Source organism: Ahaetulla prasina, chromosome 2 (assembly GCF_028640845.1).
Source record: "Ahaetulla prasina isolate Xishuangbanna chromosome 2, ASM2864084v1, whole genome shotgun sequence".
Lineage (NCBI taxonomy): Eukaryota > Metazoa > Chordata > Lepidosauria > Squamata > Colubridae > Ahaetulla > Ahaetulla prasina.
Genome location: NC_080540.1, coordinates 45,321,714 through 45,346,980, shown reverse-complemented (window position 1 = coordinate 45,346,980; position 25,267 = coordinate 45,321,714). Strand labels below are relative to the sequence as shown.

The following is a 25,267-nucleotide window of genomic DNA, read 5'->3' as shown; positions in this document are numbered from 1 at the left end:
GATCTGGGTTTAGCATATAAAATCATCCGTTGTAATGTCCTTCCTGTCAATGACTTTTTTAGTTTCAATAACAATATCACAAGAGCTACAAACAGATTCAAACTCAATGTCAACCGTTCCAGTTTAGATTGCAGAAAACACGATTTCTGTAACAGAATTGTATATACTTGGAATGCATTACCTGACTCTGTGGTTTCTTCTCATAACCCCAAAGGTTTCACTCAAAAACTGTCCACGGTTGACCTCACCACTTTCCTAAGAGGACTCTAAAGGGGCGTGCATAAGAGCACAAACGTGCCTACCGTTCCTGTCCTACTGTTTCTTTCCCTATGTATATACACGTTTTTAGTACCTCATTTTTCCTCATATATACGTTCATATATTTATAACCTTTTATGTAACGCTTGTATATATTGTTATGACAAATAAATAAATAAATAAATAAATAAGCAATCTCAGATCCTGGTTGAGATAGAAAATCAGCCTTGAAATGAGTATGCCCTGATGGTTTAAGGAATGATTTCACTCCTCTACAATGCCTGCACTCAAGAAAGGCTTCAGAGGAATTGAATAAGCCCCCTCATTCGTTCTTCCATCAAAGGTCCACCTTGGATGGCAGTTGTGGTAGAAAGCAGGTCTCCGGCTTACTTCAAACCTCAGGCTGGAAAGGGGAAAAAAAAACCTTCTAGGAAGGCAGGAATGGGGCCTCCTCCTTCACGGAAGAACTAAGGCATAGTGTTCCAGCTGAGAAGAGTTCCTTTCATGGGCTCTGCTTTTCTCCCTCCTCACCCCGCCCTGTGTATAACGGCTTTTAAGAAAGGATCTGAACTATGAAAACCTTTCAAAGCAATGCTCCAGCTAATACAGGGCACATGATTGGAGATCAGATTTTTAAATTAGCCTTTTTCACTCATTCATAAACAAAAGCTTGGCTCTTGCTGAGCTAACGATATTCAAGAGAACAGTACTTTTTAGCAATATCTGCATGAGTTCCCTGGGGAGCATCTCCGAAGGAAAACACGTCCCCCCTTTTTTTTTTTTTGCAATGATTACCTGTATTTTTCCATCCTGATAGAATAATTTCAAGAGGCCTTAGTTATCTGGGACAAACTTGACACTACGCTAAATAAACAAGCAACAAAGATTCGGTGATGGTGTCAAGCAGATCACTGGCATGCAAATCTTATCTCAGTGCTCAGAATATGATAATTTTTTTCTCCATAGCACAGGATAAAAAACAAAAACAACAAGCAATCACTTTGTGTTGCAGTGACTGGGAAGAAAAGAAGTAAAAAGAGGGACACCAGGAAAATAGGAGCCCAAAGTCTGCACTTTCGGGCATATTTCAAACATGATGAAGGTAAGGATTGTATGTCAAGACCCTTGTGTGACAGCTGTGAGAAACGCAAATTTCATGCTAGGGATTATTAAGAAAAGAATTGAAACAATTTTCATGTTTCCATACAGAGATACATGAAATATAGTGATGATTCTTCAGGCTGTTCCATCTCAAAAGAATTCAACAGAGTTAGGAAAGGTGCAGAAAAAAAAATGAGGTAGCAATGGTGAGTCCAACCTTTAAAAGAAATGTGGCTAGAAAAAAAATAACGGATGGGCTCAACTCAAACACACCAGTGAATGTAACACTGGTAATAGATCTCTAAGCAGAAATAGAGGGAAAACATTGGTTGTCTCTTTTTTTTTTTATTTGCATTTATATCCCACCCTTCTCCGAAGACTCAGGGCGGCTTACACTATGTTAAGCAATAGTCTTCATCCATTTGTATATTATATACAAAGTCAACTTATTGCCCCCACAACAATCTGGGTCCTCATTTTACCTACCTTATAAAGGATGGAAGGCTGAGTCAACCTTGGGCCTGGTGGGACTTGAACCTGCAGTAATTGCAAGCAACTGCTGTTAATAACAGACTGTCTTAGCAGTCTGAGCCACTCAAGGACCCTCTATTTTTGCCATTTAAGATATCAGCTGGGATCAGGAAGAACATCTACTGCAGCCAGTGGAATAGAATTAAGGTAGTCCATATATAGAAATATATATAGAAATTATATGGAAGGTAGATGCGAAATATACAATAATGTCACAGCTCTGTTGAATATGTACAATTGTTATGAAAAAAAATTGTAATAAAAATAAAATTAAAAAAAAAAAGAATTAAGGTAGTCCAAATCAATGGCTTGGCAGAGTTCCTGGGAAAATTTAACAGTCACGTATCCTCTTGTTCTGCATACAGCCAAATCATTTCATTCCCTCTTTTAGACTTTTCACATGATAGAATTTTCAGTGTTGGGGAAATCTGGTCCCAAAGCATGAAAACCTTGGACATCTTTCTTGGAGGGAGCAAGAATGTTGAAGAATCCTATGACCCTTGGTTTTGAACGGCTGCCTATGGAAAAATATAATGATACCTACATATATTATGACAAAATAAAAAAATAAAATAAAAAAAATAAATATGGTCTGAACATATTTATATTGTGAAGAAAGTAAATTAAAACCTTTACCATGTCTATTTGGCTCAGGAAACATAATTTGCAGACTGAGACATTTTTAAAAATGAGAGAGATTCCTTTTTTAAAAAAAAGGCTAACTTCTTTGCAACTTTTCTAAGAATTTCATCTGCCTTCAATTTTTGGAAATGTTTGGCTTATTGTGAAGGATTTGAGGCAGGCCTGATATTAGAATGTATTTAGTACTTTTGCAGATGTTGGAATCTTCATTTCTCCTTTTTTCTTAATGAATTCTTTTGGCTAGAATCCCATTGACAACTGGATTGGTATTTCATAATGTTTACCTATGTATGAATCCCATCTCTTTGTTTATCTTTGACATACCCAAATGTTCATCCTTCAAATATGTTTTAGCTAGTTTAGACTAAAGGATACCAGGTGTCCTCAGCATAGCTCAGTTTTCTAGCTGCCATACTGTTTACTGTACAAATGCCGTTACCTCTCAAGTTTCCATTTTCCTCTTGCAGAACGAAGTCACTTTTGGGTTGGATTTTCTGGTTTTAATTAATTGATTAGTTAATAGACCAATCAGTCTTTCATGAGCATATTGTACATTTATTTCTATAAATCTATTTGTTAATTTGATTTGATCCCAACTTTCATTCAGGAGTTCAAGTCTCATATCTAGTTATCGTTCTTTCCCTTTTCTGACACAACAACCTTGTGAGAAAATTTGGGTTAAGAGAGAACAACTGGCCCAAAGTCATCCAAATAATTTCCATGGCTGATCCTGAATTGACCTCAAATCACCCAATTCTCTATAATACTTTAACTACCGCATGCTTCAGCTCCATAATTCTATAATGGTACAAGTTAAATCAAGATATTGTTCTTGATCTTCTTCTGTCTAGCTATAGAAGGGTATCAACAGGAATCTCTTTCCCAAGTTTAAAGAGTAACAGAGTCGGAAGGGACTTTGGAGGTCATTTAGTCCAACCCCCTGCTCAAGCAGGAGACTTGTACTAGGGATTCGAACCACTGAACTGCCGACCTTTCTGATCGACAAGCTCAGTGTCTTAGCCACTGAATCACCTAGTCAGTTTGTACTTATAGTAATAATAATAATAACAGAGTTGGAAGGGACCTTGAAGGTCTTCTAGTCCAACCTCCTGCCCAGGCAGCAAACCCTACACCATTTCAGACAAGTGGTTATCCAACATTTTCTTAAAAATTTCCAGTGTTGGAGCATTTACAACTTCTTCAGGCAAGTTGTTCCACTGATTATTTGTTCTAATTGTCAGGAAATTTCTCCTTACTTCTAAGTTGCTTCTCTCCTTGATTAGTTTCCACCCATTGCTTCTTGTTCTGCCCTCAGGTGCTTTGGAGAATAGTTTGACTCCCTCTTCTTTGTGGCAACCCCTGAGATATTGGAACACTGCTATCATGTCTCCCCTAGTCCTTCTTTTCATTAAACTAGACATACTAGATGGGGAGGAACAGGTTCAAACTTAATCCCTCCAAGACGGAGTGGCTGTGGATGCTGGCACCTCGGTACAGTCAGCTGCAGATGCGGCTGTCCATCGGGGGCGAGTCGTTGGCCCCGATGGAGAAGGTATGAAACTTGGGCATGCTCCTGGATGGTCGGTTGTCCTTTGAAGATCATTTGACGACCGTCTCCAGGAGAGCTTTTTATCAGGTTCGCCTGATCTGCCAGTTGCGTCCCTTCCTGGACCGGGATGCCCTATGCACGGTCACTCATGCTCTCGTTACCTCTCGTCTGGACTACTGCAATGCTCTCTACATGGGGCTCCCCTTGAAGAGCACCCGGAGACTTCAGCTAGTCCAGAATGCAGCTGCGCGGGTTATTGAGGGAGCGGTTCGGAGCTCCCACGTAACACCTATCCTGCGCAGACTGCACTGGCTACCTGTTGTTTTCTGGGTGCGCTTCAAGGTATTGGTTACCACCTTTAAAGCGCTCCATGGCTTAGGACCGGGCTACTTACGGGACCGTCTACTGCCGGCCTCTATCTCCCAGCATCCGGTGCATTCCCACAGAGAGGGACTCCTCAGGCCAAACAGTGTCGACTGGCAGCCCCCAGGGGGAGGGCCTTCTCTATGGGGGCTCCTACCCTGTGGAACGAGCTTCCCCTCAGGCTTCGACAACTACCTGACCTTAGGACCTTTTGCTGCGAACTTAAAACCTATTTATTTCATATGGCTGGACTGGCCTGATTTTAAATTCTAAATTTTAAATTTTAATTGAATTTTGATGGGTTTTAAATTTCTGTACTTTTATGGGTGTAATGTTATTTTAAATTTTTTGGCAAATTTGAATCAGTTTTTTAAGGGTTGTTTTAATTATTGTGTATGTTTCTGTTTGTATTTTATTTGCCTGTTCACCGCCCTGAGTCCTTCGGGAGAAGGGCGGTATACAAATTAAAACATCATCATCATCATCATCATCATCATCATCATCATCATCATCATCATCATCATCATTATTATTATTATTATTATTATTATTATTAACCCAATTCCTGCAACCGTTCTTCATTTGTTTTAGCCTCCAGTCCCCTAATCATCTTTGTTGCTCTTCTCTTCACTCTTTCTAGAGTCTCCACATCTTTTTTACATCGTGGCGACCAAAACTGAATGCAATATTCCAAGTGTGGCCTTGCCAAGGCATTATAAAATGGTATTAACACTTCACGTGTTCTTAATTCTATCCCTCTGTTTATGCAGCCCAGAACTGTGTTGGCTTTTTTGGCAGCTGCTGCACACTGCTGGTTCTAAATGGTTGTCCACCAATATCTAAATGGTTGTCCATTAGGAATCCAAGATCCCTCTCACAGTTACTACTATTGAGCAAGGTACCACATATCTGGTACCTGTGCATTTTGTTCTTTTGGCTTAAATGTAGAACCTTACTTTTTTCACTATTGAATTTCATTTTGTTAGATAGCGCCCAATGTTCTAGTCTGTCAAGATCCTTCTGTATCTTGAGCCTATCTTCTGGAGTGTTGGCTATTCCTGCCAGCTTGGTGTCATCTGCAAATTTGATGAGTTCCCCATCTATCCCCTCATCCAAGTCATTGATGAAGATGTTGAAGAGTACTGGACCTAAAACAGAGCCTTGGGGTACTCCACTGCATACTTCCTCCATGTGGATGTAGTTCCATTGAGGACTACAGGTTGAATGCGGTTGGTCAGCCAGTTTCGAATCCTTGTATACTTGTATCCTTGTATACGGAGGATTACAAGCCAAAGCTTGAGAAATGTGCTAGCCTCCATTATCAAACTATATTATACAAGTATCCTTGTATCCTTGTATACAAGTATCCTTGTATACAAGTATACAATTATCCTTGTATACTTGTATAATATAGTTTGATAATGGAGACTAGGACATTTCTCAAGCTTTGGCTTGTAATCCTCAGGCCTTTTGCTGAGATCTCTGATACCTCTTGAGTGGTGTGGGAGTGCTTTCCTCTAATTCTTGAGAAGGGAAGGGGAACCTTGGTGCTGGTATATTTTATACTAGCGTCATTGCCAAGTCCTATTCTGCTTCAGTAATGACAGCAGTACTGCTTTTACAGATTTACTGCAGAACATGTTAATAAAAATGATCAGTGAATTCCTCTGGCTTGTTTCTCCGAGTGTTAAATATTCTCCCTAACGTGAAATGGGGATGGGAGACGAGGTAAGAATATGAGAGTATATGAGTGAAGGATTTGATGTCAGGATTTTTTATGCCCTTTCCCATTTGTATAGAAGCTATGGTCTATGAAATGGTGCTTCATTCCTTTTAGCTATAATTGTCCATTGGGGACTCCTTCCTCTTAAAACTGTTTTTTGCTTATGGAAAGGATGGAATAGGTAGATTCCATGAGGTCTGATGGATCACTTAGAATAGCTTAGTTCTTCTGGGCTAAACAATGAATCTGGCTGAAGAGGGAAACAATATCCCTGTAAAGATACCCCCCCACTCTCTAAAAGTTGCTTTGGAAAACTACACACCCGCTTTGGAGTCAATCCCATCTCTCCTTGTTCTTTAAGTTTAGTTCTCCTTTCTCCCTGTAGGTGAAATGTGTTAAGGCATGTCATGGAGGGGAGGGGGTTCCTTTCTTTGTTTCTGAAGCTTATCTGGCTTTGGTGTGCATTGAACATCTGTTTGGTGTGCATTCCTTGGCTTCCACTATATAATGTCTCCTGCAACCCAAGCCAAAATAGCCATGGAGGGCAACAGAGTGCCTGGAGAGGCACAGGTGTCCACTACAACAAGACATTTTAGAAGAAGAAAAAATGAACTGTAATAGCTAAAAAATTAAGCCAGGCTACCCATGATGTGATCGGAGGATGAAGGCAGAATCATGAGGACAGGCCAGCAAGCATCTTTGAGTGAAAAGACAATCAGCCCTATATAGCTTTTGAATTTTAGAATAGTTGTTCCAATAAGCATAATAATCTCAATATATATGATACTGGAAGTCTTCCTGTATCATTTAACACCTACAATATTCATTTCTCATGTGTGGCTTATTAAGAGATTCATCTTAATGCTTGATCTCTTGAATAACTTAAGTTTTATTTCTTGGCTGATAATCATCCTTTATATTCTGAAGTCTTCCTTATTTTACAAGGCATTTTGAATAGCTTTGTTCCTCAGGTTATTTAAAGTTGTTTAGAAAGCCGACTGACTGTTATCTTTGGCAAGTCATGTCATCTATTGGTCAATATTGCTTTGTCACTGCAATCTTCTTGGTGATGTCTATAAGCTGCAGCAAAAAGAAACTGGATCCAAGGTTATAGTTAAATAACCATCCTAATTCCAGACACGCCTTTAAAACAAACAAACAAACAAATCAAATACATTGCATTCGATCAGTGAAGTGTGCATCCATCCTATATTTTATAAGTTCTTCACTTAGGGAGAAAATTATTTTCCAGATCTTCAATAGTCTTCTGGTATGGTCTTACTTAGTTGCACTTCATTATACCTTCAGAATGAATGAAGATTATATATGTATGGAAACAGATTTTCTGAGAACGAAACTTTCCTGGCCGTATGACATGCACACATAATTCTCAGTGACAGTAATGGGACAGTAATAGACCACACAACGCACAGAACATATTTTCCATAAGGAAACCCAGGCAGCATGTGGAAATTCCACTGCTTCTTTTGCAACAGTTTAGAATCCAGCTGGCAAAACGAAGTCTTTGTAAATGGAACCATCTCCATGGTTTGAAATAGTGAACTGCTTCCTCTGTCCACAAGCTCTTTGCATGTAAGTCCCACTGGTTCCAACCAAAGGGCCTTCAGGGAATAATAATATTTATTTACTGTAGAAGTAAAACACTTTGAAATTCCAATTCCCAAATTAAAAACGTTCTGGTCTCAGAAAACAATTGTCATTGAAGTTCGTTTCCTGGATACTTCCACAGCATTTTATTCTTTTATTACTGTAAACAAAATGTGTCAGACTTGTGTAATCCAATACTGGGTATTGGACTAGCTGTAGCTCTCAAAAGTGTCATCCTGATCTGATGCCTGGGAACTTTTATAGAGAGCCTGCAATGAATGGGATCTTTGACATGGGAAAGCAAGTGTTCACTCCACAACATTAGTGGCCGAGTCACAGAGACATCTTGGTTGCATAAACCAACTGTGACTATGACAATATGGGGAAAGATGCTGAGTGCACGGTGAACTGGATGCAGGCTGTTCGACGTTAAACAAAGGAAATCCAATTGTATAGATGGACACAATATGGGTAGCATATTGGGTACTTAAAACATGATTTCTAGAATTTTAGGATAATAGGTGTGCTATTTTATTCATTTAGCCTCTTCATTGGTTATAATTTATCTTTTATCATTTAGATTTATCATTTAATATTTATAAATTACCCCACGATGTGAAAAAGTTACAGGCCCATATTTCAAGCATGTTTAACAAATAAATAAATCTTACATTTTTATACCATATAGAAGAAAGAGGGTAAAATGGTAAAGGAAAAATAGAGCATGACTGAACATAGAAGCCAAAACAAGAGTTCAGTTCTTAAATAAAGCAGAATATTCTTCATTTTGAGTAGTATTCTGTAAAGGTTAGACGATGTGATAAAACCTTAATTCAAAAATATTAGTGAAACGGTATTCAGTGAAAATACTCATCTTTGCTCTTTTTTAAATTAATTACTTGCATGAAGAATCGGAGGGAATGTTTATCCAAACAGCAGATTATAGAAACTGTCAATGCATTGTTGATTCATACACTTTCACTGTTGATCTTGGCCATGTTCATCCTTCTTGCTGTAGATTCCTTGTTCTGACTGAAATTTTGTCCTTGCAGGTTCAGATTTCTTATATGGCAAATCAGCAACTAAATGTTTCAAAAGTTCTAATCTAGCCATGTCATACACAACATTATAAATAACTACAGCACTCTGAAAGATCCTCCACTTTTTTTCTGTAGCATGTTGAAGGCCATCTAACTTGAGGGCCATCATCCAGCACTATTTCCTTCACTTTCTCATGTCTATCCATGTGGTTTTCTTGGAGGAGCCATGGTGACACAGTAGTTAGAATGCAATATTGCTGGCTAATTCAGCTCACTGCCAGGAGTTCAATCGTCACCAGCTCAAGGTTGACTTTGCCTTCCATTCTTCTGAGTTGATAAAATGAGGACTCAGATTATTGGGAACAATATGCTGATTCTAAACCGCTTAGAGAGGGCTGTAAAGCACTTAAGTCTAAGTGCTATTGGTATAGCTATTGCTAAAATGCAAGCATGGTTTACCACTGCCTTTTCCATGCAACATGAAATGCCTTTGCCATTGTCAATAAAGTAATATCTACCTCCTAGGATGCATCTTCCTGTGTCATTGCTCTGCTGATACAGGAAACTCCTATTGGCTAGGATAACCTTCACATTTTGGATGATCCTGCTGGGAATAAATAATCTTGGTATGCATCTCTTGCCATCCTTTGTTCATCCCTCTCAGGAACACTTACACACAATTACACAACCATTATGAGGCATCATAGTATGACTTGTGAGTGAGGCTAAAAAGACAGCAAAGGAGAAGATGACAAATGGTTGCATATCTCTCTGACTCTGAAGCTCAACCATTAATTGGATACAATTGCTTGAGCGCTGAATTTCTGAGTCTTTTTCCTTCCTTTCTTATCCTGCCAAATAACCTATCTCCCTAACCCCTTTCTGTTTCAAGGAGGAAAAATGATGATGGTAGCTGTCGCGTGTGTATGTTTGTTTGTACCTAGAATGTTTGTCTTCTGCTTTTTGACTTGCTTAATTCAAGTGTGACTCCAAAAACAAAGGTTTAAAGATGCTATTTTTACAGTGTCTTATGGGAACATGTCATGGCATTTAGTTATATTTTCAACATTGTGTGTATTATACATTTTGGTGACACAGAGTGAGTAGGGGATATCTAACCCATTTAGCGACTTATACTTATGTTAAGTAAACATGTAAATCTGAGTCAGTAATTGTAAGCTTAGAAGGCAGGAAGGCAAGCTTACGAAATTTTATTTCTGCAACTTATAGAAGGGAATCTTTAACTAATACATTCTGTAATGGGGAGTAGAATATCCTAAATCGTGTTTAAACTTGACCTTGATCCAAATGCTTTTCTGGGTCAGTTGTCATCCTGTTACCTTTGCAGTTCCTCTCTTCTTTTCTCCTTTTCTGCAACAATCCCCTTTCCTATGGACATTTCTTCAATTTAGAACAAATGAAGGTGCAGATGTGATATGAAATGGTTAGAGCTACTTTTATGAAATTTCTGAGCTTAGCCTGCATTACCTGCATCCTGACTATTTTTAAAATGCATACAGACATTATCTTTTCACTCTCATCTTCTGCTTCTCCATCTCCAGTCTGCTCAAGACAAAGTGCACAAAGATACTTTTTGTCATCCTGCATAAAATTGGGTAACATTGGATAGATATAGCAATAACTCTGGTCCTTCTACAAAGAAAATCCTAGGTCCAATCTCTGGTATATTCAGGCGGGGTTGGAAGTTCTTTAACCTGAATCTTGGAAAACTAATTTTGGTTAGCAAAAACTCACTCCCCCATTTATTATTTTTGCCGGCCAAGACGAGACTTCCAAACACAGATTTGAGTACCTGGAGAACTTCTGGTGAACATCTAGGGCACAATTCCTCAGTGGGAGGAGGTGGTTTGTGGTTAAAGTAGTTTGGTCATTAAGTGCTTGGGAAAGGTCCTATCAGGCACACCTCTTACATTTCAGAGAGTTGGAAAGGATTTTATACATCATCAACCACAAACTTCTACTCAGTGAATATGTCACCACAGAAAGTTAGGCAATCTGTAGTTGAAGTCCTGCAGCAATTACACCACCCGTCTTGGGGATTTGTTCCACTGACAAAGCATCCTGTAATTTAAACCCATCAGATTTAGATATGCTCCTTTGGATAGCAAAGAGCAAGTTTTTTGCTCTCTTCCATGTGATAGGTAGTTGTTGTTTTTTTTAACATCTGAAGAGTGTGATTGTGCCCCATCTCTTTCTAGGCTAAAGATATCCAGTTCCTTTAGATTTCCTTTTTTTGGGGTGGGGGGTGAGAATTGTTTTCTGAATCACTAACATTCTTCATTGCCTTCATTTATATTATTCTTAAAGATTCCCAGAAACGGAGATAGGATCGCATTCTAGATGAGAACTGATGAATACAAAATAAAACATTACTTATTACTACAAAACTACAATAGTATCAACTTCGATCTCTTTTTTTTCTTTTTTTAAAACATCATCAGACTGCTGTTTCCACATATACAAGAGTCAAGCCACGGATCGCTTTCCCTTTGCTTATGGATCCCTATTCTATTCAAGTTGTGATACCAGTGGTGTATTAACCATTAAGCAGACTAAGCACGTGCTTAGGGCACCAGGCCCAAAGGGGGCACCACAAAGTTGAGAAAGAAAGAAAAAAAATTCAATGAAGGTTTGTAAAACAAAAAATGATAAAAGTAAACTAAAACATCTTGTGCTTAGGACACCAGTGAGCCTTAATCCGCCACTGCTGGGAGACCAACCACACCAGATCTCTCCCCTTTCTGCAGAACATATTGCAAGTAAACATGGTGCAATTCCAGCTCCCAGCTAGTTCTTCAAGGAGAAGGGAAAAAAACCAAATAGGTTATTTGCAACGATAGAGAGAACCTTCTTGTATAAAATCCGAAAGGATCCCCCTACCCCAATACCAGAAACTGCTCCAAGAGTCTCTCAGCACAGAACTTCCACAACCCATCAAACAAAGAAAGCTTCATGTAACTGCCGTTCTACCCTTCCCCGTGCAAACTCCTGAATGCTTTAGCCGAGACTTTTTTTTTCTCCCCTTTTCTTTTTCTTCATATATCCGGCTCGAGCCATACTGCTGATTATGCTCATGAATAAACAGCATTCTCAGCTTCAGGGAATCAGGCCTCCCTCGTCCGAATCTCTCTCTCTCTCTCTCTCTCTCAAAAAAAAAAAAAAAAAAAGGAGAAGAAACTAAACCGAGCCAAAAAAGGCGAGAGCAGGAGGGGTTTGGGAAAGGCCGTGCGTGAGGGGGAAGGAGGGAAGGGAGGTGGGCGAAGGAAGCTCTGCGCTTTAACTAAGATCAATGCGGTAGAGGATTCCTCTCCAGCCTTTTTGCAAGGAAGTCTGAGGCAATTAGTTCAGTCAGTAGACAGCCCGCAGTCAGCCAGTCTGGGCTGCTCCTCGTGCCTCGCAAGGAATGAGACTGGAGAGCGGTGAGAATAAATGTCCGGTGACCTCTGCAGTCGGGGCTTCTTCTCTCGAAGGGAGATTTTGTTTTGTTCTCTCCCCCCCCCGCTTTTTTTCCCCTCCTTGGACACCGTGTGATTTGGAAAGCTTGGGATTTATTTATTTTTTGTATATAAAAGTAGCTGATTAAAACCGCGGCTTAATCTTATTTCTCACCCCAGAGAAGTGGGGGAGCTTGGGTGGGTCCGTGCGCTCGGGGGAACAGACGGACGGACGGAGGCGTTTGCCTTGCAGTCGCCGAAGGCGGAGAGCGATGGGGTTTGAGCTGGATCGCTTCAACGGGGAGGTGGATCCCGATTTCAAATGCAATCTGTGCAACAAAGTTTTGGAGGACCCTCTCACCACCCCTTGCGGTCATGTGTTCTGCGCCGGCTGCGTCCTGCCGTGGGTCGTGCAACAAGGCAGTTGCCCGGTGAAGTGCCAGCGGATGTCCACCAAGGAGCTGAACCACGTCCTGCCCTTGAAGAGCCTCATCCTCAAGCTGGACATCAAGTGCGCCAACCGCGAGCGGGGTTGCGAGAAGGTGGTCAAGCTGCAGCATTTGGCCGAGCACGCCGAGATGTGCGACTACTCGCCGGCTAAGTGCCGCCATAAGGGCTGCGCCGAGGTGCTCAACTTGCGCGACGTGGACGCGCATATGCGGGAGAGCTGCGAGGCCCGGCCGGTGGGGATCTGCGAGCAAGGCTGCGGCTTGGTGCTGACCCACCGCGAGCGCAAGGCCGGCTCCCACTGCTGCCTGCAGGCACTCAAAGCGCACAACGGCGCCCTCCAAGCCAAACTGGCCGGCCTGGAGAAAGAGCTGAAGAAAGAGGCGCTGCGGGCCGGCAAGCGGGAGAAGTCGCTCCTCTCGCAGCTCTCGGCTGTGCAGCTCGAGCTCCAGATGACAGCGCTGCGCTACCAGAAGAAGTTCACCGAATACAGCGCCCGCCTCGACTCGCTCGGCCGTAGCCTGGCCGCCTTTTCGCCCAGCAAGGTGAGTGCGCCCCCTCCCCGACAGGCGGGCGGCACTGTGACCCCCTCCCCTTCCCGGGCTGTCTCTCTAGCCTTTCTCTTTTTTCCTGGTCTCTTGTCCTCTCATGGGGCGCCCCAGAGAGAGACGGGCAGGGGGAGAGCCCAAGTGTCTTAAAGTCAGCCGCCAATGTCTTTGGATGTACTGAGGGAGCTCAGACCAATCTCATTGTACATACGCTGTGCACTGACAATAAAGATTTGAATTGGATTGGATTGGATTGGATCTAATCCAGTGGTCCGTGGCCCTAAGAAAGCAGAGGACACCTTAACCCTAATCCTAAAGTTGCACCCCTTCTGCATTCAATTCTGAGCGTTTGATTGCTCTGCAGATGTGTGAGCTCTGAGCTACCTGCAGGCCTCTGTGTGTTTAGCTTTCTCAAAATCTCTTTTGCAATTCATATCTGTGGGATGCCCCAGTTATGGAAAGCTTGGTTATACAACCCAGCATTTAAAAAAAAAAATTCCTTCCTTTCCATCTCTCTCTTCTCTCTCCCTCCCTCCTTTCCTCCCTCCCTCCCTCTCTCCCCTTCCCTCCCTCCCTCTCTTTCTTTCCAAACATTACATACCAAATGTTCTGGCCCCTTTTATGTACCTCCCATATTCATCCCTGCAGGATAAACTCTTCTGAATGTGTTCACCCTCCAAATGTGCCAGGCCTTTGCATTCGAGTGGGGGTCAAGAATAGTTTGGCACAAATGTTTTGGTGAGAGGAAACATCCCTCTTGGGAGGGAGGGGGGAAACAAAACAAGACCCTGAGGTTGCCATACGAGTGCCAGACTTTTGGCATCCTGTATCTGTTACTTGGGAATCAGCAAGCAAATCAAGGCAGAAGGAAGAGTGAGGAGACAGGATATTTGTTGTTTATTTTCTTCTCTTTCCTTATTAGTGAGAGTTGGAAGGAAAGAGCTCTCTCTCTCTTTTTTTTTTGAAATCTGCTTAGCCCTCTCCAATCTCCTTCTAACTCTCTCCCTTCTTTACAGACATATCTGTCAGCTGCAGTTTCAGCCAGCTGGTGGGCTCAGCGTGAAGGGCAAATATTTACAGCTAAGCTGCTCTCCACTAACTTAGGAGAAATAGGACCTGCAAAACAGAGATTTGGTGGGTGGTGGTGGATGTTTAATCAGAGTTTAAGAGCCTCTACCAAGTTCCTTTGCTCTTTCTGGTACTGTTGTTATTTTGGGGAGGGGGGATGAAAGTGCAACTCATCCTCATATCCACAAAAAGTTGTCTTTGTGGACTTATTTCCTTTACACAATTAGGTTTTATTGTAAACACTTATTGAACATGTGTCTTTTTTCTCCCTTGAGGTTTCTTCAATCATGACTGATTTTGAGGGGTTTTGCACAGTTTTCCCCACCTCTAGCAAAGTTGAGCAGTGGCTGGGAATTATGGAAGTCGAAGTCTACTCATCCAGAGACCCTGGACTGGGAAATAGAGTTAATAGAGAGTTTGAACTACTTCAATGTTTTGATCATAGAAGGGGAAAAAAAACTTCAAGACATCTTGAAACAAGGCATGGATACTTAAAAGGGTTGCTTTTTTATTCGTTTATGATCATTTGAGCAAATTACTTATATTTTTTCTTAAATTTAAAAACTTACTAGAGTTCTCAAGATAATCCTTAAGGCCATCAGCATTTATTGCTGTAAACCACCAGGAGTTCATGCAGTTTACAAGTGTATATAAATAGAATGAATTAGTAAATAAATAAAAGCGAAAGCATAAATGGTGGCTCTCTTAAGGAAAATAAAAGATAACCCAGATCAGCGTTTTTTCCCCCCCTGCTCTCAAAAAGGAAATGTTGATACCACAGTTGGGATGATATCACTCAGGGTGATAGCAGGAATTGTTAATTATGTAGAAAGATCACCATGTAGCATTTGGTAACAGCTGTTTCTCATTATGTTACAGAGTGTGGCTGTCCATTAACATATCTAAGTTCATCTATTACCAAAGGCACATGTGAAATCTGTTTTAGGATTTTGAGAAAACAGAATGATAAAATGGAGTTTGTCCCTTGTAGCTTGCAAAAATTTCTTGATTCAGTGCTACCCAAATGAATGATCTATCTTGTCACTCCAAAATCCTTAGAGAAAGAAAGTGTAACTTTAATGGGCATCTTGTATCTGAACATTGGTTCTTAATTATTTAACTCCAAAATTGCCTACAACTAACGGTCTCTGACTTGATGGAAAATACTCATATCATTAAATATTTGTAAACATGCTAAAACAACAACAACCAAGGAAGATGCAATGGAATACAATACAGTAATGGAAGAGTCGATGTAGTTTTCTTGACAGTAGCAGGACAGACATGATTCAGCTGGCTGGGGAATTCTGGGAGTTGAAGTCCACCATGCTTAAAGTTGCCAAGGTTGGAGAGCCCTGTTCTAAGATGTTTCTTTGACCTCTCATTCTAGCCTACTTTTTTTTTTTATTTTACATTTATATCCCGCCCTTCTCCGAAGACTCAGGGCGGCTTACAGTGTATAAGGCCATAGTCTCATTCTATTTGTATATTTACAAAGTCAACTTATTGCTCCCCCAACAATCTGGGTCCTCATTTTACCTACCTTATAAAGGATGGAAGGCTGAGTCAACCTTGGGCCGGGCTTGAACCTGCAGTAATTGCAGGCTACTGTGTTCTAATAACAGGCTCCTTACAGCCTGAGCTATTCCGGCCCTTGTACCCTACTGAGTACAAAATGTGACATTCCTGGGAAAAGAAAAATGGTTTTGCCTAGCACTGAGTATATTACGTATGTTTGGCCTCATATTTTAAGAGAAATGGTGACAAACTGGAGCATGTCCTAGGAGGACAACCAGGATGCTAAAAGATTTGTAAGAAAACAGAAGGAATGGTTTGAAATGTTGGTGCCTGGAGGAGAGAAGACTGTGGGGAGATAGCATAGCTTTCTTTAGATATCTGATTATCTGTATTATACGGGTAAAAGATGGGATAGGATATGGTTCTTCATATCTGGGTTAGGTCTTCACTATTTTGGTTGCTACTAATTTTAGAATATATAAAGAGCTGTGGTTTCAGATCAAGGTAATAGGTGTTGAGTCCTTATCTGAGAGCAAAAGGAAACAAATGGCCAGAAAGTTGAAATTTCTTCAATTTGCTCCCCTCCCCCCAAGATTGACATTTCTTAAGGATCTGTTTTAAATAAACTTTCAATCCAATCATTCTTACTAGAAAAAGTCAATATTATAAGAGTCCAAGAAGTAATTGTCCCATATTGCTTATTCACTTTGTGGACTGTGGGATAGCTAAGACTATCCCAATGTGACTTGATGGTAATCCAACAAACCTCAGTCATCATTGTGGTCCCCTTGTAAAACTAAATCCACGGAGAAAATTCAGTGAGCTGTAACATTCAGGATCCACATTCGTATCAACATACAATTTTATGTTCACATTTTTTTAGCTTCTTATTCCGTGGAATTCCATACCTTCATTTGTATACTGCTGGTAATAATCTGATGACTTTGATGTTGATATGAAACTTTTTGTCTCCTGATGTTTCTTTAGGGTATACCATTAAGTTCTTCTCTTTTTGGTCCCTATCCTGGATACCTAAATGAAAACCAAACATTCTTACCAAATATGATACTATTAATATCTATACAGTGATCATATATTAGTATCTTTCCCCTTTTGAAATTTATATTTCTGCTCTGTCCCACAATATGAGCCTTAATTGCTGATTTGCTTTGGGGTCTGCCTTCTATTTTATTTGTTCCATTTCTGTGGCCGCCCATCTCAAGTCAGAGGCTCTGGATGGCTTGCAGTTACGGACTTTCTTTCATGATAACTCTTGCCATGAAACCAGTGTCTGAATACCTGGACCTAGAGCTTGGATACCTGTTAAGGTTGTAAAATGCAGATAGCTTTTATAGTTTCTTATAAGCTTTTTATTAGTATATTAGAATAATAGAATTAGATCTTAGTGGTCCCATTCTGAAATGTGCAATTGTGAGCAAAAAGCTATATGCATTTCTCAATCTGTTTTCATAAGTGCGCAGACAGGGAATGATCTCATCATTGGAACATGTAATATCTGAATTGACTTTTGGTCTTGTAACAGGGCTGGGGCATTATTAAATTACCCAACTGGACACTTGTTATTTTCTTGTTTAAAGTCTTTGATAGCGTGCAGCAATGTTTTCATCAGATTTATGGACACAGCTGGATAATATGACTGTTTTCAGCCTGTCCACAAAAAGGCTGTTATGCAGTTTTCAGAAAAAGGCAGCATGTAATCTACAGAAAACCCAAAGGTGTCAAGTCACCATAAAATTGTGGCACAGTCTTCAATCAATTACATGTCTTTCACAACCTTTTGGGCAACTTTCCAAGGTTAACAATTTCGGCCAAAAAAAGTGCAATTAGAAAATATACATCTTTAAACACTGAAGAAATACAGAGTCAAACCACAGCATGGCTATAGACCTGTTCTCCTTTCTCGCCTGTGTGGGGAGTGAAAGAATGGCAGGTTTCCAGTATTTTGATCCCTGGATTATTTAATCAGACCGCGATGTCAACATAGTTATGTGCAGCAAAGGGCAAAGTTATAAACAAATGGCAGGCAGGCATACTGGCTCAGGGATTAGAGTGATACTAAGATATTCTGCAGCAGTTAATGTAAAACGTTTCATTCATAAGCCCACCATATTGCACCATGTCAAAATAAGCTTATATAAAATATTATTTGTCCCAAGGGCAGCTGTTAGTATTTTGTTTGCTGTGCTTATTAAAGCAGTCAATCGAACTATAAAAATATAGTTTCTTTTTAAATGTATATTTTTGGGTGTGAGAGAGGATCAATGTTGCATTTTCTTATGTCATGACTTAAGATGCATATGAGTAATGCTTATATAATATTGACCTGTATTAGGAAATAAAGCATGAATAGAATGGAATAGAATAGAATAGAATAGAATAGAATAGAATAGAATAGAATAGAATAGAATAGAATAGAATAGAATTCTTTATTGGCCAAATGTAATTTGGACACACAAGGAATTTGTCTTGGTGCATACGCTCTCAGTTTGTCAAGAATCATAAGGTACAACACTTGATGATAAGTCATAGGGAAACAGTGAATATAAATCTTAAGGATAACAGCAACAAGGTTACAGTCATACAGTCATAAGTGGGAGGAGATGGGTGATAAGGAACGATGAGAAGATTAATAGTAGTGCAGATTTAGTAAATAGTTTGATAGTGTTGAGGGAATTATTTGTTTAGCAGAGTGGGAAAAACTGTTCTTGTATCTAGTTGTTCTGGTGTGCAGTGCTCTATAGCTTTATTTTGAGGGTAGGAGTTGAAACAGTTTATGGCCAGGATGCGATGGGTCTATAAATATTTTCACAGCCCTCTTTTTGACTTGTGCAGTATACAGGTCCTCAGTGGAAAGCAAGTTGGTAGTAATTGTTTTTTCTGCAGTTCTGGTTATCCCCTGAAGTCTGTGTCTGTTTCGTTAGGTACATTGAAAATACAGGTAGTCCTTGGCTAAAAATAATTCATTTAGTGACCATTCCAAGTTATAGTGGTACTGAAAAAAGTGACTTGTGACTGTTTTTGACATGATTGATGCAGCATCTGATGGTCACATGATCAAAATTCAGACGCTTGGCAACTGGCATGTATTATAGCAGTTGCAGTGTCCCGGGGTCATGTTATCACCTTTTGTGACCTCCTGAGAAGCAAAGTCACATGTCAGATGTGGGAAGCCACATTGCTAACTTAACAACTGCACCGATTCACTTAACAATTGTCTTGTTAAACATCAAAAATGATCTCAATTGTGGTTGTAAGTTGAGGACTACATGTAATTGCAAATTGTGCATATACAGGTATTTAAATAATAACATAAATCAAATAACATAAAAAATATTAACCTCAAAACGTAGCTAAAGTAGGTGGTATCATACGTAGTTTAATCTCTCCCCATCTTTATTCCTGGTATAAATAATGCTATTGTCTGCTTCAGTGTGGAGGTTATTAGGTTATACTTTAATAATTTTCTTTATTTTTGTCTCATCAAGTCAAGGGGGGTACATAATGTCCCTCTTGGATATTTAATGAATAATTGAATCAATATAATAAGATTGACTCAGCCTTCCATCCTTTATAAGGTAGGTAAAATGAGGACCCAGATTGTTGGGGGGGCAATAAGTTGACTTTGTAAAAATATACAAATAGAATGAGACTATTGCCTTATACACTGTAAGCCGCCCTGAGTCTTCGGAGAAGGGCGGGGTATAAATGTAAACAAAAAAAAAAAAAGATTTGTTGGTGGTGATAGTATAGAAGTGATGGTTGAAGTTGTGACCGTGTGCACTTTTTATGCAGTGTTATTGACTGAGAACCCAAATGATAGTTAATTTATTTATTATGTTCCATGTTAAATAGATTGATGCAATAAGGATTGTGGAATATGAGATTAGCTATCAAAGATGAAGCTGTATTTGACAAGAAAATGAATGATTGAATGATTGCAAGGTCTATATAGAAAGACCAGAACAAATAGATAATTTTTATACTGTAGTAGAATGTTAAAATGCACAAATGGTGGTAGAAAGAGAGTTTGGAGAGTTTGTGATCTGTTGCAATTAATGAATGTTGTAAGAGGAAAACATAGTTGTTGTAAGAGGCAAACATAGGAACATACTTCTACCAATAGAAGTGAGAATTGGATTTGCCAGAGAAGCTTAGTTGAATGCCGTTGAGCCAAAGGTGAATAAATATGGAACGAATGTGGATTGAGTGCAAAATTAAGTGACCAGTATAAAATCAGTACATTGATACGATCTAACTTTGTAGTAGAGTAAATGAATAAAGAATGAATTCCCCAAAAAGTGCTTATTTGTATAAGAATTTGTATATTGCTCACTTCATGGCCATTTACAAAAATATAACAAAATATAAAATAAATTATATAAAAATAAGAAATAGAAAGTTCCTTCTGGAATTCTAGAGAGCTCTTTATTTAATGTAACAGAATGTCAGAGCAATTCTCCTGATAAACCTATACCTAGCACAGTAAAGATGGAGTTGCTTTGAGTCTCTTTCTCATGTTTTCTCAAGTCTTGTTTCCTCTCCACCTTTCTGGGGACTATTAGACATTCCATCACATTAGCAAGATGTAGAACAAAGTTAAACTAGAGTCTTGGACTTTAAGAGAGCTAATTTCAATAAACATAGAGAGAGCTTGAGAAGGATTCCATGGATGAGAATCCTCAAGGGGAAAACAATTCAAGAAGCTTGGGAAATTTTGAAAAGTGAGATTATAAAAGCCCAGTCTAGCACAATGCCAATGAAGAAGAAAAATAATAGATCTCAAAAGAAACCAGGATAAAGAACTATCTGACAAATTGAAAGACAAAAAGGACAAGTATAAAAAGTGAAAAGAGGGGCAAATAACTAAGGCAGAATATCAGCAAATAGCCCAAGACTGTAAAGATGAAGTGAGGAAAGCTAAGGCTCACAATGAACAAAGGCTAGTGACAAAAGTAAAAAAATAACAAAAAAAGCTTCTTCCAACATGTTAAAAACAAGAAAAAAGTCAAGGAAACAATTGGCCCATTGCTGGGAGAAAGTGGCAAGAAGATGACAAGCAACAGGGAGAAAGCAGATGTACTTGACTCATTTTTTGCATCTGTCTTTACACAAAAGGAAAAAACAATCCAACCCATCAAAAACAGCACCACAAAAAACAGATTAGGAACACAAGTTAAAATAGGGGGAAAAAATGGTAAGTGAACAGCTGTCTACCCTAGACGAGTTTAAATCACCATGACCAGATGGGTTATACCCCAAGGTTCTGAAGGAACTGGCAGATGAGATCTCAGAACCACTGAACTATATCTTTCAAAGATCCTGGAGCACAGGAGAAATGCCAGAGGACTGGAAAAGAGCTGATGTAGTTCCCATCTTCAAAAAAGGAAAAAAAACAACAACAGATCCAGGACACTACAGACTTATCAGCCTGATCTCAATACCAGGGAAGATTCTGGAAAAGATAAGCAACTAATAAATAATTTAAATAAATAAATTTATAAATAAATAAATAAATAATCACCGAACACCTAGAAGCAAACAAAGTAATAACCAAAAGCCAACATGGGTTTGTCAAAAACAGATCATGCCAGACTAATCTTATTGCATTCTTTGTCAACGTGACAAAATTAGTGGACCAGAGGAATGCTGTCAATATAATTTACTTGGACTTCAGTAAAGCATTTGATAAAGTAGACCATAGCCTACTACTAGATAAAGTAGAAAAATGTGGGTTAGAAGCACCACCACCAGATGGATTCATAACTGGTTGACTAACCGCACTCAACGTGTAGTCCTCAACGGAACTACATCCACATGGAGGGAAGTATGCAGTGGAGTACCCCAAGGCTCTATTTTAGGCCCAGTACTCTTCAACATCTTCATCAATGACTTGGACAAAGGGATAGATGGGGAATTCATCAAATTTGCAGATGACACCAAGCTGGCAGGAATAGCCAACACTCCAAAAGATAGACTCAAGATACAGAAGGATCTTGACAGACTTGAACGTTAGGCGCTATCTAACAAAATGAAATTCAACAGTGAAAAAAATAAGGTTCTGCATTTAGGCAAAAAAACCCAAAATGCACAGGTATCAGATATGTGGTACCTTGCTCAATAGTAGCAACTGTGAGAGGGATCTTGGAGTCCTAGTGGACAACCATTTAGGTATGAGCCAGCAGTGTGCAGCAGCTGCCAAAAAAGCCAACACAAGATCATGTGAAGTGTTAATACCACTTTATAATGCCTTGGTAAGGCCACACTTGGAATATTGCATTCAGTTTTGGTCGCCACGATGTAAAAAAGACATTGAGACTCTAGAAAGAGTACAGAGAAGAGCAACAAAGATGATTAGGGGACTGGAGGCTAAAATATATGAAGAAAGGTTGCAGGAACTAGGTATGTCTAGTTTAATGAAAAAAGGACTGGGGAGACATGATAGCAGTGTTCCAATATCTCAGGGGTTGCCACAAAGAAAAGGCAGTCAAACTATTCTCCAAAGCACCTGAGGGTAGAACAAAAAGCAATGGGTGGAAACTAATCAAGGAGAGAAGCAACTTAGAACTAAGGAGAAATTTCCTGACAGTTACAACAATTAATCAGTGGAACAACTTGCCTGCAGAAGTTGTAAATGCTCCAACACTGGAAATTTTAAAGAAAATGTTGGATAACCATCTGTCTGAAATGGTGTAGGGTTTCCTGCTTGGGCAGGGGGTGGACTAGAAGACCTCAAAGGTCCCTTCCAACTCGTTGTTGTTGTTGTTGTTGTTGTTTTTATTATTATTATTATTATTATTATTATTATTATTATTATTATTATTATTATTATTATTATTATTATTATTATTATTATAGATCCCAATATATTGCATAGTCAATGCAAAAACATACTATAAAAATTGTTTCAAGTATCCTCTACTGGGGGAGATAATGTATTCTAGAATGTGGGCAGCACAAGAAAAGAAGCATCATCAAACCCCCAGTCTACTTGGAGATGGTCCTCTCAGCATACTTGTCTCAGAGAACTCATAAGACAGGTCAAAATAACTGAGGTGAGACTGTCTTGAAAGTTCTTGTTAGCTGATCCTTATAGGGCAGGGGTGTCAAACTCAAGCCCCATGGGCTGGATCTGGCCTGTGGGGTGCTTAGATCTGGCCCGCGGTGCTGACCTGGAAACAGCGAAGGACCGGCCTGCGGTGCCTCAGACAGCGAAAACAGAGCTCAGGAGGGCTGCATGCAGCCCTCCCAAGCTCTGTTTTTGCTGGCAGAGGGTTGCAGGAGGCCGTCACAGCGGAAAACGGAGCTCGGGAGCCCATTTTGGCAGGGAGAGCCCTCGGACCACCAGAGGCATCCCTGACATATGTGATATCTGGCCACACACATCTTGCCCCCCCCCAGATCAAACACAATCCTGATGCGGCTCTAAATGAAATCAATTTTGATTATAGGGTGATAACCAGAAGTTTGAATTGGACCCCAGAAGTAATACAGTAGTAGTCAAAATTGTGGAAACCTTTTGGGAAAAGTGTATTTTCTAAAACTAGCCAATAACACCACTTTTTTTTGAGTAGTACCATAAAATTATATATCAATGGATGGATAATTTAATCAAGAATGTAATGCAATAACTTTTATGAAAGATTTGCTATTAGAATAGCAGTATAAAGAAAAAAAGTGAAACACGTAGAAAAAAACGAGATGTACAAAAATTATCACCATAGAAAAAAAATGAGATATACAAAAATTATCATGTCAGTTAATACTTAATTGGGTAATCTTTAGCATGAATTACAGCCTTACCACGTCTTCCCATGGAGTGAACCAAGTCTTTTAGTTCTGCAACTGTTATAATGTGAAACCAGGATTGAATGATTGCTTCTATTAACTGGGATTTTTGCTGGGTCGCTTCTGGCTAACAAGTTTCTTTAATTGGCTGATAGATTTTCAATTGGGTTAAGGTCTGGGCTATTCCCAGGCCATTCCGGAAGTGGAATATGATTGTCTTGAAACTCCAAAAAAAAGTGGTGTTATTAGCCATGAAACCTCAAAAATACACTTTTCCCAAAAGGTTTCCACAATTGTGACCACTACTGTATTTGTTGATCTGCACCTGGAAAAAATAAAAAGATTACAAATTTAAAGAACAAAAGTCAGTGCCTTAAAAGGTGTATTGAGTTAGTGGAAGGAATTATAGCTTGTTTATGAGTGTAGGAAATATGAGAGATGTGATAAATAATGTTGGTGTTGGGCCTGGCCTACATAGATCTTCTTTTTTTCTGTAGTTTTTAATTTTTTTTAACTTTAAACTTTCTGTAGTTTTTTTTTAACTTTTTTAACTTTACGATTCTTTTACTTATTACTTTTCATTGTTCTCTGCTTTATATAATGTTTACCCAATGTGAAGGGTATTTTGTTCTTTGCTTTCGATAAGGTGGTCTTATACATTTAGTAAATAAATGTCAAATAATAACCAATTCTAAGGGCAACTCTCTTAACTAGAGATCTAAAAGGCTTTTTAAAGTATATCAGGTATATACCACAAATTATTTAAGGTAAAACCTCAAGTAATACAAGTTTTGGGAGAGGGCAGTGATGGGTTTCAAATTTTTTTACTACTGGTTCTGTGGTTGAGGCTTGGTTGGCGTGGCATGGCTTGGTGGACGTGGCAGGGGAAGGATACTGTAAAATCTCCATTCCCATCCTGCTCCAGGAGAAGGATACTGTAAAATCTCCATTCCCTCCCCAATCCAGGGAAAGGTTACTGCAAAATCCCCATTTCCTCCCAGTCAGGGGAGGCAGAGAATAGATGGGGGCGGGGCCAGTCAGAATTTTTACTACCGGTTGTCCGAACTACTCAAAATTTCTGCTACCGTTTCTCCAGAACTGGTCAGAACCTGCTGAATCCCACCTCTGGAAGAGGGGTTTGAGAGTTTTAAGTGGTGTAAATGGTGAGTTCAGCCTAAATAGGCCAACATTTCCCATTTGGTGTCTTAAGATCTCACAACTCTAAAAATGCAAGCAAAAAACCAGCTGCTACTTGTCTCACTTTGGAGGCTGCAAAAGGAACTCTTTAACAGGTTTGATGCAGTTCTTAGAAGATACTTTTTACCACCAGTTTATTTAATAATGGTGATGCCCTTGAAACAACTGTTCATATTTTGATGTTTGCTCTTTTATTTTTATTTTCCCAAACAACCATTATTGTTAGCTTGGAATACAGAATTATTTCTTAAGAGTTTGACTTAGTTGCGGGGAAGACCACATGCAAGAAACATTGCATTTGTTTTAGGTTCAGATGAACTGATTTGGGGGATGGGGGGTGGGGTGGCCGTGGCATTTTGCAGCAAAATCTTTCCTTAACGATCAGTGTGATTGACGGAGAAGATATTTAGTCA

The 25,267-nt window shown here is 39.6% G+C and overlaps 1 protein-coding gene across 1 annotated transcript in view; it reads left to right on the top strand.

The window, feature by feature from the left end:
* Positions 1-12,066: 12,066 nt before the first annotated feature.
* The window catches only part of PDZRN3 (PDZ domain containing ring finger 3), a 244,143-nt gene continuing 230,942 nt past the window's right edge, over positions 12,067-25,267 (top strand). The window contains exon 1 of the mRNA XM_058167061.1: positions 12,067-13,262. Coding sequence (XP_058023044.1) covers positions 12,543-13,262 — 720 coding nt within the window. The 5' untranslated portion in view covers positions 12,067-12,542. The remainder of the gene's footprint in view (positions 13,263-25,267) is intronic.